We start from the raw sequence: 16,594 nt of genomic DNA on the forward strand, positions 1-16,594 counted from the left end.
CAAACTGATGAACAGGTGTGATGTGCATTCTTTTCAGCTCGTTAAAAATTAATCTTGCTGCCTCATTCTGGATTAATTGTAAAGGTTTGATAGAACTGGCTGGAAGACCTGCCAAAGAGAGCATTGCAATAGTCCAGCCTGGACAGAACAAGAGCTTGAACAAGGAGTTGTGAAGCATGTTCCAAAAAAAAGGGCCTGATCTTCCGAGCCTGAAGGAAATCTTCAGGACCAGACAGTTTTAGCAATGTGGTCTGAGAAAGTAACCTGATCATCAATCATAACTCCAAGGTTTCTGGCTATTTTTGAAGGAGTTATGGTTGATGTGCCTAACTAGATGGTGAAATTGTGATGAAACAATGGGTTTGATGGAACCCCAAGCAGTTCTGTCTTGGCAAGGTAGAGTTGAAGCTGATGGTCCTTCATCCAGCAAGAAATGTCTGTTAGACAAGTTGAGAGGCGAGCAGCTATCGTCGGATCATCAGGATGGAATGAGAGGTAGAGAGGAGTGTCATCAGCACAGCAGTGATATGAAAAGCCATGTATCTGAATGACAGAACCTAATGATGCCTTGTAGACAGAGAAGAGAAGTGGTCCAAGAACTGAGCCCCGAGGCACCCCAGTAGTTAGATGTTGCGACTTGGAGACCTCACCTCTCCAAGATTCTTTGAAGGACCTATCTGAGAGGTAAGACTCAAACCACTGGAGTGCGGTTCCTGAGATGCCATTTGCCAATAGGGTTGACAGGAGGATCTGGTGGTTCAGATCCAGACAAGATAAGTATAGAAGATTTGGAAGCCGCTCTTGCCAGTCTTAGGGCTTCAACAACTGAAAGCAAGGCAGTCTCGGTTGAATGTCCACTTCTGAAGCCAGATTGGTTGCTGTCAAGGAGGTTGTTCTGTGTGAGAAGGGCTGAGACTTGGTTGAACACAACTCATTCAAGTGTTTTTGCAATGAAAGGTAGAAGGGAACCGGTGTCTGTAGTTCTCTAAAAAAGATGGGTTAAGGGTGGGTTTCTTAAGTAGTGGGGTTATACGAGCCTGTCTACATATTTAGGGACAAACACCAGTGTGAAGGGATGTGTTAATGATGTGAGTGAGTGCAGGTAAAACTACATGAGACATGGCTTGAAGGAGATGAGATGGAATAGGATCAAGCGGACAAGTAGTAGAATGATTAGAAAGGATGAGTTTGGAGACTTCTGCCTCAGAGAGTGAAGAGAAGGATGTGAATGAGTGTATGTTTGCTGGTAAAATGTGCTTGACAGATTGTGGTGTGGAAAATTGTGCACTGATGTTTTTAATTTTATTAATGAAAAACGTGGCAAAGTCGTCAGCTATTAGAGTTGATGAAGGAGGGGGAGGAGGAGGACAAAGGAGCGAGGAAAATGTTTTTAAGAGCATGCGAGAGTTAGACGAATTGTTAATTTTGTTGTGATAGTATGTCCTTTTAGCAGTGGAGACATTAGCAGAGAAGGAAGAGAGGAGTGACTTATACACATTAAGGTCAGTAGGATATTTGGATTTACGCCACACCCTTTCAGCAGCCCTGAGCTTAGAACGATGTTCGCGGAGAACATCAGATAACCAAGGGGCAGAAGGGGTGGTACGGGCTGGTCTGGAAGACAAGGGGCAGATAGTGTCTAAACAAGATGTAAGAGTGGAGCAGAAAGTATCAGTATCAAAAGATGCTATATTCATACATATATTATATGATGGTATAATATCATATATTTATATTAACCTACGCTCACTCTCACCCTCCCGGCTATCTGCTATGGTTTAATTTTCGCCTTCCCCTAAACTGATAGCATCTTAATATGATTATATATATATACAGTATATATATATGGATTAAAATTGAAATATGATTGAAATATGTACGTTTCTTTTCTTGTTTTGTTTAAATATTATATTTTTCTCATTTAATACTTTACTTTAGAAGCAACAGAAGATACTTCCCAGAAGACGAAATAATTACAATTCACCCTGATCTTCAAAATTCAAAAAGTTTTCACCCACTGGCCCCTAATCCATTGTGTTTCTTTCTGGAGCATCAGTGAATGTTTGTATTTTTTTGTAATGTCTGCAGCTGTCTCTTTATCACAAATAGTATGATATAAATAACTTATTGTAATATAAATGACAGTTGTCATTTGTGACATTCTGTTACAGTAAAGCAGGGGTTCTCAACGCTGGCCCTTGAGGTCCAGTTTCTTGCAGACTTTAGCTCCAACCTTGATCAAACTCACCTGCCTGTAACATTCTAGTGATCCTGAATACATTCCTTTACTACATTTTTTGTAAAACATTACAAATATTTTCAATAATATAGAATTATACAAAACACATACCATATTCCTTGTTATTTTTTCGAGATTTATTTATGTTTACATTGGATACAACATCATTGTGAAAACCATTTATAAGAAGCAGCCGCTGATTAATTTTTTTGCAAAAAATTAAATCAGTCTCAGTTGGCCTGACTACAGACACCCTTGTGACAGGCTTCACAGTGAGCAGTTTCATGCGGCCCATTAACTCTGCCAATAAACACTGAGGATCTGTTTGTTTCACCTAGGTTATCTCTGTAGCATTTCACGCGGATATTTTTAACCAGTCTCTCAACCAGCACATCAATGTTTTCCACTGGGAAGTTTGGATCCTCCCACTGAGCTTCGGTGCATCTCCTGCACTTCTGTTTGAAGCGTCGCACTTTAATGGTTCCCCGATTCCTTGCAGTGTTCAGGTGGAAATGAAACAGCACCCGCACTCTTTTAGACCCCCAGGTTTTTCTACAAAGAGAACACCTGAACCTACAAATGAAATGAAGAATGGATGGTTTAGTGCACTCTATACTGATACTTCTAGGACCATTCATTTGTACAGTGTGTCTGATGTTTTAATGATTAATTTATATATCTTTTATTTTACCAGGTTGGCAGTATTTGGCAGTATTTATATCAAAATGTTGTTGTTGATTAAGTCTCCATTTAACTAGTTGTGAGGCAGGGAATGACTGCATGTAGTCATGTGCATGTTTATGGATATTGCATTCATGACACATAAACTTGAATTTAGATTCTTTACATTTCATTTATAACCTTTTAGCACAGGGAATCAACAAAATATCCCACAAAGTCGCCTATTTTAGCAACTGGCTTAGCCTTAATTGTTTGTTTAAAAATGATAACATTAACAAGGAAAAATAACATCTAAAGCATTTATTAATTTTAATGTTGATTGCAACATTTACTAATACATAAAACCAAAAGTTGTATTTGTTAATGCACATGAGCTTACATGAACAGTGGTATTTTTATTAACTAACATTAACAAAGAAATATATAAATACTGTAACAAATGTACGGCTCATTGTTAGTTGCTGTAGTAAAGTGTTACTGAGTTGTTTTTACAAATCTCAAAATTTTTTCTTATAGACCATCAAGTCACTCCTTACTTTATGTTGTCAAGCAGTTTCTTATGAATATTAACTCTAAAAAGGGTGACGTATCGTGTGGGGATACAAGCATTTGAGATGCTGTGGTGAGAGGCAGGGAAAGTGTAGGTCTCGTTTCTTGGTTTCATGTTGAAAGGGTGTTTGTTGTGAATATTTAGATCTGGTCACTTTGTTCATACATTCTTTGTTTAGCTCACAGGCAGCATTTAAAAACAACATGACCACCTGTAGTGGGGAATCTGCTGACCTTCAGATAAACGTTGATATATTTCACATATTTTCAATATTTGGAGGGGACTTACATGTTTAAAAAGTTGTTGTTAAGCGTTAGCTTATTACGTTTATGTTGACATTTTATGAATTAAATTTTTACATTTTTCATAATCTGTAAATGATTGCATCACCCCAACAATGGGAGTATAAATTAACTGGAAAAAACATTTTAGCAAAATATTACAAAACTTTTATTCTCTCATTACTTAAACTAAACATTCTTTGTAAAATTCTGTTGAACACTAAGTATAATGCCTATTTATGAATATATTAGCCTACTCTATCAATATTTAATATGCAAATATCTTGGGCCTATAAATGATCAATATGATCAAAACTTTGCATTCTTTTTTTTTTCTCCAGTTAATGTATACCCCCAAAGGGGCGAAGTATCCTGGGGGATGCAAATATTAAAATTAAAAAATTAAAGTGTTTTTTTTTAAATCACGAAATTGTATTGTTTGAGTCTTAAGAAGATAGAAATACATTTTCTGATTTCTCTTTATGGTCTTGCCCTTTTTAGGGTTAAAATAAGTGAAAAGTTGCAATTAGCATGTCAGAGCATTCATCTAAAATTGATCATATTCAACTGTAAAATGTTTAGTCCTGCCCACTCTGTCAAACTCAAACCAATCAAATCTATCTATTGTTCTCTCTGTCTGCAAGACCTATACAACTTCAAACTACAAAGCTTTTTAAACCAGATTCTGCACTAAATAAACAATAAAGCATAAGACACATTTGTGCATACATTATTAGTCTTAATAGTCTAAATACACAAAGAAATGTTTGCTATCTTTTACTGTGGTAAAGTTGTGCTCTTACTGTGCAAAGGAGCCAGAAATGTACTGGTGCCAATCCCGAGCTGGACTGTTTTCCACAACTGTCTCATCAATTACAATGTTCCAAGTGTTGTCATGAAGCTCGCTTATTTTCTCCTGTAAAGAACTGTTCCACAGTGATATCATGTCTGTTTCCTCACAGAGATCTCGCAGGAAGGATGCTTTGCTCTCTTATTACCCACTATATATACAGCTAAGCTCTCAATTCACTAAAAACGAAACTGAAAGTTATGAGTAGGTATCTGTTTTCTGCAACACAAGAGTGAACACTGCTTTTGCAAGTCAAAGAGACAGTGAATACGTAAGAATAAGTTACTTATGAGCAGTAATAATGTTTGAATGGTATTTATTATTTTACTGTATATGCATGGAGAACCTCCTGGATTTCCTGATGTCTAATCCAACTACCAAACTTTTATAATCTGCTTCATATGTTAATTTCATTAACACATGAAGCTGCTAACAATAATTTTTTTTTTGTCTTACTGAAATTAATCAGTGGATTCATAATCAATAAATAAATCAATTTAATTAATAGGCTGTTCAATGAACTAATAAAACGTTGAAATGGTGTGTAGATAAACATTGTGCAGTGCTTTAAAACTGTACTACAGTATAATGTATTTAACCTAAAATGATGGAACTATAACTATAACATCTATATAACTATAGGCTACTGTAGGCAATAACAACTAGCCATTTACTGTATATCAAATAATTTCAGATAACAGACCGCGGTCACACTTTTTTATTACTGAACACTCATGATCAATCTTTCTTAATTCTTAGAGAAACTGAAAAAAATATTATATATATATATATATATATATATATAAGAACTAACTGTCTAATCAACATGAACAGTGAAGAAACTGTTAGGAAAGTTACAGGAAGAAACATTTGTTATAGTTTTACCTCCACCTACTGGACAACATGATATATGCAAGGGTGCTATTGAGGTGGGATATAGCTAAGGTTACACACATACTTTGGTGGTATGGTTAGGTTTAAGGGTCTAAGGGTAGGGTTGACAGTGTAATTATAGATGTAACTACAGAAATGAGTTATCTATGAAATTACAGGTAGGTATTTTTAAATGTAAGTACAATGTAAAACTGTGTATGCACACAATAAGTGCACTGTATCAAATATTAATTTAAAAGTAAGTACATAGTTGTTAAATAGCCTTAAAATAATGTCACAACAGTCAGTGATGGGTAGATTACTTACAAATTGTAGTCTGATTACAAATCACAGGATTAAAATTGTAGTCAGTAACGTAATCTAGATTACTCATTTCAGGTAATATACTTTTGACCAAACTTGTTAACAGATTTGAATGGGATTATTGTTATGGAAAAAACTAAGATTAATTATTCTAGGGTTTCCCAAACTAGCATAAATGAAAGAACTACTCGGGTTTTATTAGTTGATGAAAAGCTAATAAATAATTAATAAAAATGTCAAATAAAAATTTATATATTAATGCATGGCAAATGTGACCATTAACCAAATTTAGAGAACTGTGAACATGTGAATGTGTTGTTAAATTATTGAAATATTAACTTCAGGGGGACTTCAATTAAATATTTTAGGCCAAAGGGGTTTGACTGACTAATTGTGGAATCCCTGCCTCACATGCCCAAACATTGACCACATCATTGCTATTTTCTTGTTTATCAAAGTCTTCCAAGTTTTCAATATTTTTGTCAGTTATACGTCAGCAGTGTTTAGTAATTTGCATAACTATTTGTCTCATACATGGTATAATTAATTGACTGAGAGGTGCTTTTGTCCCCAAATTTAGAAGCATAGATGGCAAATTAATTTACATTACAGTTACACAGCCATTCGATATTGTGAATATTCAACGCTGAATGATGTGACACAGTACAATTGTTTAGAAAGGAACATTTAAAAGAGCAAAATAGGAAGAATTAATAAAATATTAATAAATTACTGCCACTGTGTGAATAACTTGTAATCATGTAATCCATAAAAAGTAACGGTAATCTGATTATGAGCATTTTAAATCTAATTTAGTTACAAGTACAACATTTTTTGGAATCTGATTTTGTAATCCAGATCACATGTAATCAGTTACTATCCAGCATTGACAACAGTCAAAAATAAAATTTAGCGTGATTATAAAAGTGCTTGACTTCAAATAACCCACCAGATTTCCTGTCTTGGATGCTGATTGGTCAATACAGACTTCAAGTCACGCTATATCCCTCGATGTATACCGACCTCTTACTGATCTCTCATTGTTATTTTACTTGTATAGTGATGCTATGTTAGGGACTATGTTACTGATTTGAAAGAAATGACACTATCGAATGAGAACAAAACTTGAACTGAGCTGGATAATGACACTATTGTCTTTTGTAGCACTGCTTTAAAACCAAACAAGTACAAAATTTTTTGTAATCTGATTTTGTAATCCAGATCACATGTAATCAGTTACTATCCAGCATTGACAACAGTCAAAAATAAAATTTAGCGTGATTATAAAAGTGCTTGACTTCAAATAACCCACCAGATTTCCTGTCTTGGATGCTGATTGGTCAATACAGACTTCCAGTCACGCTATATCCCTCGATGTATACCGACCTCTTACTGATCTCTCATTGTTATTTTACTTGTATAGTGATGCTATGTTAGGGACTATGTTACTGATTTGAAAGAAATGACACTATCGAATGAGAACAAAACTTGAACTGAGCTGGATAATGACACTATTGTCTTTTGTAGCACTGCTTTAAAACCAAATGGAATTTGTTGATGAAGTTTGCCACAGGGTATTGTGCAAATACTGTTTCTGATACTATTACATAACATAGCCTACTACATATATTATTGCTTAATTTTTGACCTACCTTAACTTCAGTAGCAGGATGCAGTCTTAATCAATGGAAAATGAGACGCATAGTGTCTCCAGAGTAAGCTACGACAAGTGCTTAACCAGGACTTTTTTGCTGAAAGGAAACTTTCACTTTAAACGGAAAATAAGTGAAGCTTGCATGCAACGATATAGGTCGGCCCACAGTTTTTTTAATAGGCCATATATTGTGTTTCTAATTAGATATTCAGGACAAGCCTGTGTGGGTGCTAGAAACTGTTCTCCATGCAGCTTAGAGTTATGCTTCTCAAGGTATCTGCATATTTTGCGGTTTGAAATGTTAGGTTTTGATACTCGCAGAAATTTCTGAGAGAAAGGCGTTTTCATTTTCTCCAGCTCTCGGTTTAAAATGCTGTATATGCGACTCCATCAAACTCCTACTCACAACTGCCAACATCTGATGTTATCTTCGAGGCCGTGCTCATGTGAACCTTCATACAGAAGTAAACAAAATCAAGCGCTCTCTGGCATTCAGGATGGTGTGTAAAGTGCATCTGCATTAGGCTGTTTGTTTTAGTGTTAAATCAGGATGCCTGCGTTAAAAAAAATGTGTTATAGCTCTGTGTTATATTTTTAACTCCATTTAGCAGTTTTACAATTTTTATGAGATTCCTTTGTGGCTATACATTCATATGTAGTACAGAACTCATTCAAGTACAATATGTACACACATAGTGCATTAATCAGCATATACAATTGACATAACAATACACAAACTGCTGTGACTTACATTTTAAGATAAATAGTGTTAGGATACACAGAAACATTTTAGTAGCAAAGAAGAAAATAATAACTGGAGAATAACAAAATCAAAACTAATCTTCACATTTTCTGAAGAAAAAACGTGAGTGGTGTATGTGAATGCAAAACTTGCCGCCACACTCTCAAGTCTCTGGTCTCGAAATGACTCAGGTTCCTCAACACTAGTGTCAGTAAAACACTAACAACTTTTATTCCTTTTCAAACTAATTATGATCAAAGGATCAGATTATTGATTTTTCATGCCATTCTTAAAGTAATAATATGGCATGACCTCAAAACACTTTCACCATAGCGATTGAATTGTGATGTATTTGCATCACATAACAAGCTCTAAATGTATGGCATATGGCACATAGTAAACTTGCTTAGTAGCGCACCTGGTACAGCATTGCACTTGCAATGTGAAGCGCTCGGTTCAAGTCCTGTGAGACACAAGTCAAGATAAAAGAGCTCAAAGACATGTAATAGCTACTTAAAATAGCACAGTTGCTTCAGCAAATGCATTTTTCCTGATTACATGTATTCTGGATTCACTCCCATCGGCACTTTTAAGGGATTGCGCTCTCCCGCTAATTTGCCCTGTTTAGTAAATCTGGCCCTATATTACCTAAAATGTGTAATGGATTATGTTACTAACTACAACTTTTGTCATGCAATTTGTAATCAATAACAGATTACAATTTGTAATTAATAAAACATTCCACATTCACGTGCATCTGTTTTAGATCAAACTGAACGCGCTTTTAGTGCCAAAAAAATATGAAGCAAAGCAACATAATATAATTTTGCAGAAAAATAATGTTTTTTTCCAATGAGCCTGGGTTACGTAATACCGTACAAACATATTCAAGTACCTCAGGTTTCTTTATGGGGGCTTCTGTGGTTAGCACCTCTCTATGACTCAGTGTTAAACTCTGTGGCACGTTTACAGTATCATTGTGAACTCGTTAACAGTGAGAAGATGACTTATGTGGCAGTTTGTGATCATATAATTATATAATAATGATCATATAACAGTCTTAAACGGTTTAGGATTTCAACTCACTCTCAATAAAACTCCCAAATAGTATATTAGGTATACATGAGCATATATTAAAACAGACTAACTTTAGTGGACAATATGGTTTAATGAGGCTGACTATCACTTAATGGCAGGTACTTGCTGTTTATTTCTCATCCGCCCACTCGGTGGCTGTTTTTGCTGAGGGAAAATGATGGCAGCATATTCCACTCCGTCCTGGGCCTTTGATGTCGCCTCGGCAGGTTTTACTTTGTCATCTCTTTCAGGTCTGTTTTGAAAGTCTAACTCTCCATACTCCACACAGCTGACAAACACAGCCCCGGATGTCCCACACTGCCCCTGCTAACAGCCCAGGCCATGCCATACAAAACGGAAATGTAATGAGTGTTAAAGTGTTATTCAGTAGTTTAGTGAAATAAAGAGGTCGTGAACATACCTGTTGTGTTGTGTTGTTGTGAACTGGAGGGTTTTCTGCATCTGAAGAGCCATAGAGTTACAATTAGTGCATTTTCAACTTTTTCATGAGAATATGTTGGGGACTTCTTGCTATTTTAGTAAATGTTTACTTATTTTAATTTAATATTCATTAGTTTTTAAATTTAAATGTCCTTTTACAGACATTTTGTCATCTATAATCTATTATATTTTTTTCATCTATTTTAGATTTTATTTGTGACACAATGTGTTTTTAAAAAATAGGCTACTTGAAGCTGTGTCCTCAAGTTGTGTATCAAAATGATCTTCTACCATATTTATTTTCCCTTTTAAAAGTAATGAACTTATCCATAAATCATTTTATTTGATGTTTTACAATAATGAACGATCGTAAAATGTGAACCATGCTACTGAAAAAAAAAACATTTGTAGAAATCTAAAAAGCATCTAGTTGAAAGATTTTGAGCACAAGGCTTCAAAACTTCAACCCTGTTACTTTCCTGAAAACATAATTATGCGCTGACATTCAGTACCATTCAAAAGTTTAGAGTTCATAAGTTTTTCAGTGTTTTTGAAAGAAGTCTCTTCTGCTCTCCGAGGCTGTATTTATTTGATCAGAAATACAGTAAAAACAGAAATATGATTACAATTTAAAATAAAGGTTTTCTATGTGAATATATTTTAAAATGTAATTTATTTCTGTGATGTCTAGTCTTTAGTGTCACATGACCCTTCAGAAATCATTCTAATATGCTGATCATTATCAATGTTGAAAACCTGATGGATTTTTCTGGACTCTTTAGTTTAAAAGAGCAGAATTTATTTGAAAAAGAAATCTTGTCTAACATTTTTGATATCTTTACTGTCACTTATGCTCAGCTGAATGTTTCCTTGCCGACTAAAAGTATAAATTTCTTTCTAAAAAATATCTTACTGATCCCAAACTTTTGAACGGTATTGATATATAAAAAGTTCTGAATTTAGCATAAGATGCAGAGCCGATCCTCAGAGCCCCCCAGGGCCCCTTCTTGGGACCCAGAAGTCAAGGATCGGCACTGATAAGATGGCACAATGCAATTCAATAATTCTTAAAATCATTATTTGTCTCATGTACAAAATCTTACAAACATATCTTTAAAATCCCCCTGTCAGACTGTAAAAGAAATTTGATTCAAAACAATGCATAAATTCAATGCATTACCTGGTTTTCTTGGATAGGTCCTAAAAAGCCAGCACAATATCCCCACAAAGAGACATATACATATAATAACTAACGCACTGAAGAAAATGAAGAATGGCTTTTGTTCCGATGACTCCAGTTTAGGTGAATCAGTCACTATGCTTTCATGCACAGCTTCCGTTTCTTTTTCAGTTTCTGAAAGAAAAATCAGTTCGTTTTGAAAATGGCAAGTCGATATCATATTTTATTAATAGTATTAATTAATTGTTCAGTTTACTTATCTAAAAATGCAAACTGACGATTACAATAGCAACTGCAACATAATATATATACGAGTATTTCACTGAACAAAAACAATTCTAAATGGATTCTGTTTAACACTGAGGTTTTAAGAGAAAACGTACCTGCTGATTTATTACCTAATTTGACTTTAATATAAATTGTATTGCTCTCAAAAAGAGAGTTAACACCATCTGGAAGCACTGCGACATGATATGTCCCTTCATCTTCCAGTGTGAGATTTGTGATGTGTAGTGTGACAGTCCTGTTTTCCACATCACTCAGGGCAAACTTTTCTTTGCAAAGGTTGATTTCTATCCAAGTTCCTATCTTTTCCCCATTTTTGTACAGACTAGGTTTGGAGTTTCTAACAGAATCTTGAAAAGTGAAGTTAACAGTGATGCTTTCTTCCAATGTGCCATTCACTTCATGCGTTGATTGCACTGAAATAAAAACAACACTTTGTCACTTCAACAGAAATCTAATAATGGACTGTTTAATGGAAGGCTGAACTCGTCTTTATTTGTATATGTTCAACAGCTTTTTACTTTTGTGTCTGTAAAGAAAAAAAGAGCGAAAACTACACTGAAAAGCAAAAGGTGTAGCTCCGGACTCCCCTACATCATGAAAACTGTAATCTCAATCAGTCTGTGTCATGATGTTTCTTTTTAGTGTTAAAAAAACCTACTCGCTGTTATTTCATTGATGGTATGATAGAGGTATGAAACTCTTCAAAAGAAGAAAGAGCTGTTGTTTTGCAGATCTCTCTCACATTTTCCATGAGTCAAAGGAAATTTCTTGGTACTTCAGTTGCCTTTTTTTTGTACAATACTACAAATCCTTTCAATAACATTTTATGTGTAATTACTTTGGCCTAAAAACTTGACAATTTAAAAATGTGTAAAATTACTTAAAAAAACAAAAAACAAAGGCACAACTATTGATGTATTGTTCAAAATAAATTAAAATGGATATTAGGTTTATATCGTGCCTTAATGTAAGAAACATTACCATACAAATCGACAGACAGGAAAGACTAAACCCCAAAATGATCATGACCTCTTTTACTCACCGTTAAGAGTCAAGTACAACATGAATGAGAAAAGTACGAGTTTCTTCTTGAGGTCACGCTTCATGCTGCAGATGGAAGGGAGCAAATGAACGCAGGCAGCCACCGGAGATGCACACGTCTTCCCGTTTCTGCTGATTTATGCTTTGCACTCACATACTGTTTAGAAGAAAACCTACGTCTTTCAGGGGGAGGTACAGACAGGAACTGAATGTCATTACGCTTTTTCTTTACTTTTCTTTTCCTTTTGTTCACTTTCAGATCTCTGGAAACCAAAAAAAAAAAAGAAAAGTGGATGCCAAATAAATAAATGAAAAAAAAAATATATAACAATAATTATAGCAATAAAATCTAAAAATGTCATTGTTATAATAAACAGCACTTTATTATTATTATTTTTTTTTTTTAAAAAGGTGCTCTATTATTAGTCTACTGTAGGCTACTGTGACTGTAGGTCCTACATTTTTGTCAAATCATTGAATCTCTCATCACACAGTCCCACCACAAGACCACCGACAGACCACCCTGAGTTTCACAATCCCACAGACGTCTGTAAACTGCCACAAAACAGACTTACGGCTCACCGACTGCATGACATTATAACATTTAAAACACCTTTAAACAAAAGAAACACTTAAAACAACCTACCCAAACCTAACATTACGGAAAATTCCCTTGCTCTAAGAACACAGAGGAACTTTTTAGTTCAAATCTACCTGCACTGGGCCTGTGTAGCTGACCAGTTTGGTTTTACTGTGTTTGATGACTAATTTATGGCTTAATATGAATGTATTTAGGCTATTTATGTTTTTGTGGACATCAGACTTAAGGCTAGGCGAATGTATAGGCCTACATGTGTTTGTACCCCTGAAATATGAAGATCTATTAGATCTGAATGCGCTTCCTCGAAAACACGCCGAACGCGTGAAGCCGCGCCGATCACGTGTTCAAGTGAACGCACCCGACGCTCATGACGCCATCGCGTTTGACCGACCGTTCCCCGGATGAAGCCGAGTCGTTATGACAACGACCGTCGCGCAACAAACGCTTGAAGAGTTTGACTCATGGACGCCGGAGCGAGCACGTACCTCATAAGACCGAATTATAAAGACAAGTAAGTCGATCGTCTTCTCGTTTTAAACGTTGTACGATTAACTTATCTGGCTAAAACAGCAGCTAAGCTTAAGGCTGGCTTTCGGTGCTTCTAGTGTTTAACGTTAGCTTCATCTAATAGCTTTTCCCGTTCATTTCCCCGTAGGTTTAAGGCAGAGGTGGCGAAAGAGTGTATTGGAGAAGTCCTGAGGGAGCAGCTGTATGCAGTGCAGTATGATCCTGAGGAAGCTCCCGCATTATCCAGAGCTTTAGCAGACTGCATTAAAAACAAGCTGCGAGGTGAGAGGCGCGAACACTGCTCTGTTTCTGGCTGACAGACGAAGAACTAGAGGAACTCTGCTTAATTATTTCATCCATCCGTCCGTCTATCTATCTATCTATCTATCTATCTATCTATCTATCTATCTATCTATCTATCTATCTATCTATCTGTTTATCTGTCTATCTGTCTGTCTGTCTGTCTGTCTATCATCTATATATATATATCTGTCTGTCTGTGTCTATCTGTCTGTCTGTCTGTCTGTGTCTCCTTTGGGTTGTTTGTCACATATCTGAGGTTTCTACTGATCTTCTAGGCCACTTACATTGAGTAAGATACAGTCTAACTCAATGTGGTCTCATGATGTGAAACCAATATTGCAGGGCATCTGAAATCGTTGTTTGAATTTGCAGATCTGACTTGTCAATATCTTGAGCCAAAAAAAAAACCCCCTGCAGTGAAACAAAATTGTGTTTGTTATATATGACACACCTTTAGACACACATTTTTTTAATAATTTTTTTTAAATTTTATTTATCACATGACATTAAAATAAATATCTGTCTATCTAATACTTCAGACATGGTGAAATTTGGAATACAAAAGTGTAGACTTCGTTATAAATTGTTTACTTTTTATATGAAAATGTTATAAATGCAGTATTTTGAAAGCAGCACCCCAGTTTATTGTCTTTAAAAAGTTAAAAAAATTATGAGATGTTATAAGGCTAGGAAATTATTTTTAATCAGCATGATTTTGTTTAACCGCCTACGGTGTACTTGTGTATTTAATTTAAATTTGAATCTATTTCTTGCTTTTTGTTTCTCTGTTGTAGTATGCATCATTAAGTATATCTCAGTCTGTAAGGACTTATAGTTTTATTTTGTTCTGTTAATGTTGAAACGCAAAAAAAAAAAAAAAAAAACTTTAATTAAAAAAATGCCCAATGCTTTTAACCGCCTTCAGCAGTCTTTGTGTCTGAAACAAAATCATTTTACATACAACTGAACATGAAAACTGTATTTTTTAAATTTTGGCTAAACTTTGATTTTGATTGATGCTTTGAGTATTGAGTGACAGCAGATCGTTGTGTTTTCAGATGTGGGCTTTGACAGATACAAGCTCATCGTGCAGGTGGTCATTGGAGAGCAGCGTGGAGAGGGAGTCAAGTAAGCCGCTACTTCTTAGGAAAATGAATGAATTGTGAAATCAGGATGGTTTCAAATGAATCTTTAGCAAACCTGAGCAGTCGTACTGTGTTTTTTGTGCAGTAGACCCATGACCACAGACATTATCACGTGCAAAAGATGCATCCTCAGATGTTTAGCTGTGACCTTTGGGTTGTTTGTCACATATCTGAGGTTTCTACTGATCTTCTAGGCCACTTACATTGAGTAAGATACAGTCTAACTCAATGTGGTCTCATGATGTGAAACCAATATTGCAGGGCATCTGAAACCCAGAGTTGTTTGAATTTGCAGATCTGACTTGTCAATATCTTGAGCCAAAAAAAAACCCCCTGCAGTGAAAAAAAAAAAATTTTTTTTGTTATATATGACACACCTTTAGACACACATTTTTTAAATAATTTTTTTTAAATTTTATTTATCACATGACATTAAAATAAATTAGATTTAAATATCGTATTTATTTATTTTTTTACTTTTTTCACAGGATGGCTGCACGCTGCTTGTGGGATGCAGATACAGACAGCTTTGCTCAAGATATATTTATGAATGTAAGTGAGGAATCATTTTTACATTAAAGTGATTTTGAAATATGATTTTCATCTCTTTATTTTCATGTTATTTTTATGATAGGACAGCTTGTTCTGTGTGGCTGCTGCGTTTGGTGTATATTATTACTGAAGACACACAGGAGATGTGCTGAGGACCAAACATTTGTAGTTGATTTTACAGAATTTTTTGTGATATTATAATTTTTTTTATATCAATCGCATCCATGTTTGTTTGTCTGAATACCTCGCTGTATGTTTTTTTTTCCCTACATTACTGTCTTTGTCAAATTTTTTTCTCATCTTAATGCTGAAAATGTTAGATTTTTAAATAAATATCTATATAAAATACATTTTTTGTCACTATCATTCTGTATTGGTCAAGCTTTTATATATAATATTTTCACTTTTCACACATATTAATTTGATATGATTGACTGTGATATTTTGTTATATTACAGTTTTTCTCAGTCGCTTTGGTGCATTTCTCACATCACTATTTACATTTGCACAACAGTTAATGCAGTTCTCAAAACAATTAGTACAAACTGCAAAACCTAGCTGATAACCTGCAAAAGCGTGTCACTTGCTCAAAATGGATAGGCCATTCCTCAAAAGCAAGTATTCATGTCAATGAAAGTGTCAGTGTCATCAAGATGAAAAGTCCTGACACCATTGTTTATGAACAAGATAGTCAAATGGCTTTGTCATGTTTTCATTATGACAGTTTACTCTGTCAATGTTTTCCAATGCAAAAAAGTCAGAGCTTGGTGACACTACCTGAAAATGCTCAAGACAGCACTATATACACTACTTGCACAGCCATTTGAAAAATACAGTAAAGTTACACATTACTGTATTTAGTGAGGTAACTGAGTACAAGACACTGAATATGTATGTTTCACATTTTTACTGCATATGCTCTTTGCAATTATAATTTGTTCACAGCATTGTGCAAAAGAAAAAAAAATACACCCTTATTTACAACAAACAAACTCCCTTTGGGTAGAGCTGTGCACAACATTGCAGTACATATTGGAACTGAACATACATAGTACTGTAATCATTAATGCACATCCAGACGTTCCTCTCTGGCCACATAATTTCATCTACATCACAATGCATATCTCTTGCAATGCAGCGAGGAAAGTATTTCCTCGAGTGGCGAATCTACCCTCTGCTGTGATGTCATCACATGCTGCATCCATGGCCGCTAGCAGGGCCATTTGGGTATGTGGATGCCGGTCATATACCTTCCACCTCCAGGA

General features: G+C 35.2%; 3 protein-coding genes across 4 annotated transcripts; 1 reads left to right on the top strand and 2 right to left on the bottom strand.

Annotated features, from left to right (window-relative positions):
* Positions 1-2,437: 2,437 nt before the first annotated feature.
* LOC107551374 (receptor-transporting protein 3-like) lies at positions 2,438-4,722 on the bottom strand. The gene is made up of 2 exons (XM_016232954.1): positions 4,555-4,722; positions 2,438-2,812 (listed from the first exon to the last, which is right to left on the bottom strand). Exons 1-2 carry the CDS (start codon positions 4,695-4,697, stop codon positions 2,470-2,472), a joined length of 486 nt encoding a protein of 161 aa, XP_016088440.1. The 5' UTR covers positions 4,698-4,722; the 3' UTR covers positions 2,438-2,469.
* A 4,388-nt stretch (positions 4,723-9,110) lies between these two features.
* Positions 9,111-12,341, bottom strand: LOC107551375 (uncharacterized). The gene is made up of 5 exons (XM_016232955.1): positions 12,223-12,341; positions 11,291-11,593; positions 10,893-11,066; positions 9,693-9,733; positions 9,111-9,598 (listed from the first exon to the last, which is right to left on the bottom strand). The coding sequence occupies exons 1-5, from the start codon at positions 12,284-12,286 to the stop codon at positions 9,377-9,379; spliced, it is 804 nt and encodes a 267-aa protein (XP_016088441.1). The 5' UTR covers positions 12,287-12,341; the 3' UTR covers positions 9,111-9,376.
* Positions 12,342-13,001: 660 nt separating this feature from the next.
* Positions 13,002-15,624, top strand: LOC107551376 (tctex1 domain-containing protein 2-like). 2 transcript variants are annotated; one of them, XR_001604761.1, is made up of 6 exons: positions 13,002-13,333; positions 13,478-13,611; positions 14,691-14,760; positions 15,266-15,329; positions 15,412-15,518; positions 15,557-15,624. XR_001604761.1 is itself a non-coding variant. In XM_016232956.1 (5 exons), the coding sequence occupies exons 1-5, from the start codon at positions 13,284-13,286 to the stop codon at positions 15,457-15,459; spliced, it is 366 nt and encodes a 121-aa protein (XP_016088442.1). In that variant the 5' UTR covers positions 13,002-13,283; the 3' UTR covers positions 15,460-15,603. The 2 variants fall into 2 exon arrangements, 1 of the variants encoding a protein (XP_016088442.1); XM_016232956.1 differs by having other exon boundaries at positions 15,412-15,603.
* Positions 15,625-16,594: the final 970 nt, after the last annotated feature.

Source organism: Sinocyclocheilus grahami, unplaced genomic scaffold (genome assembly GCF_001515645.1).
Source record: "Sinocyclocheilus grahami isolate Dianchi unplaced genomic scaffold, SAMN03320097.WGS_v1.1 scaffold422.1, whole genome shotgun sequence".
NCBI classification, from domain to species: Eukaryota; Metazoa; Chordata; class Actinopteri; order Cypriniformes; family Cyprinidae; genus Sinocyclocheilus; species Sinocyclocheilus grahami.

Bases quoted from the DNA above. Each gene is read 5' to 3' on its own strand.
- LOC107551374 (XM_016232954.1), bottom strand. From the start codon at position 4,697: ATGATATCACTGTGGAACAGTTCTTTACAGGAGAAAATAAGCGAGCTT. The intron at 2,813-4,554 runs GTAAGAGCACAA...TTTCATTTGTAG, and splicing joins ATTTCTGGCTCCTTTGCACA to GTTCAGGTGTTCTCTTTGTA.
- LOC107551375 (XM_016232955.1), bottom strand. From the start codon at position 12,286: ATGAAGCGTGACCTCAAGAAGAAACTCGTACTTTTCTCATTCATGTTG. The intron at 11,067-11,290 runs GTAATAAATCAG...TTTTTCTTTCAG, and splicing joins TTATATTAAAGTCAAATTAG to AAACTGAAAAAGAAACGGAA. The intron at 9,599-9,692 runs GTATGTTCACGA...CTGGGCTGTTAG, and splicing joins ACAACAACACAACACAACAG to CAGGGGCAGTGTGGGACATC.
- LOC107551376 (XM_016232956.1), top strand. From the start codon at position 13,284: ATGGACGCCGGAGCGAGCACGTACCTCATAAGACCGAATTATAAAGAC. The intron at 13,612-14,690 runs GTGAGAGGCGCG...TTGTGTTTTCAG, and splicing joins CATTAAAAACAAGCTGCGAG to ATGTGGGCTTTGACAGATAC. The intron at 14,761-15,265 runs GTAAGCCGCTAC...CTTTTTTCACAG, and splicing joins CAGCGTGGAGAGGGAGTCAA to GATGGCTGCACGCTGCTTGT.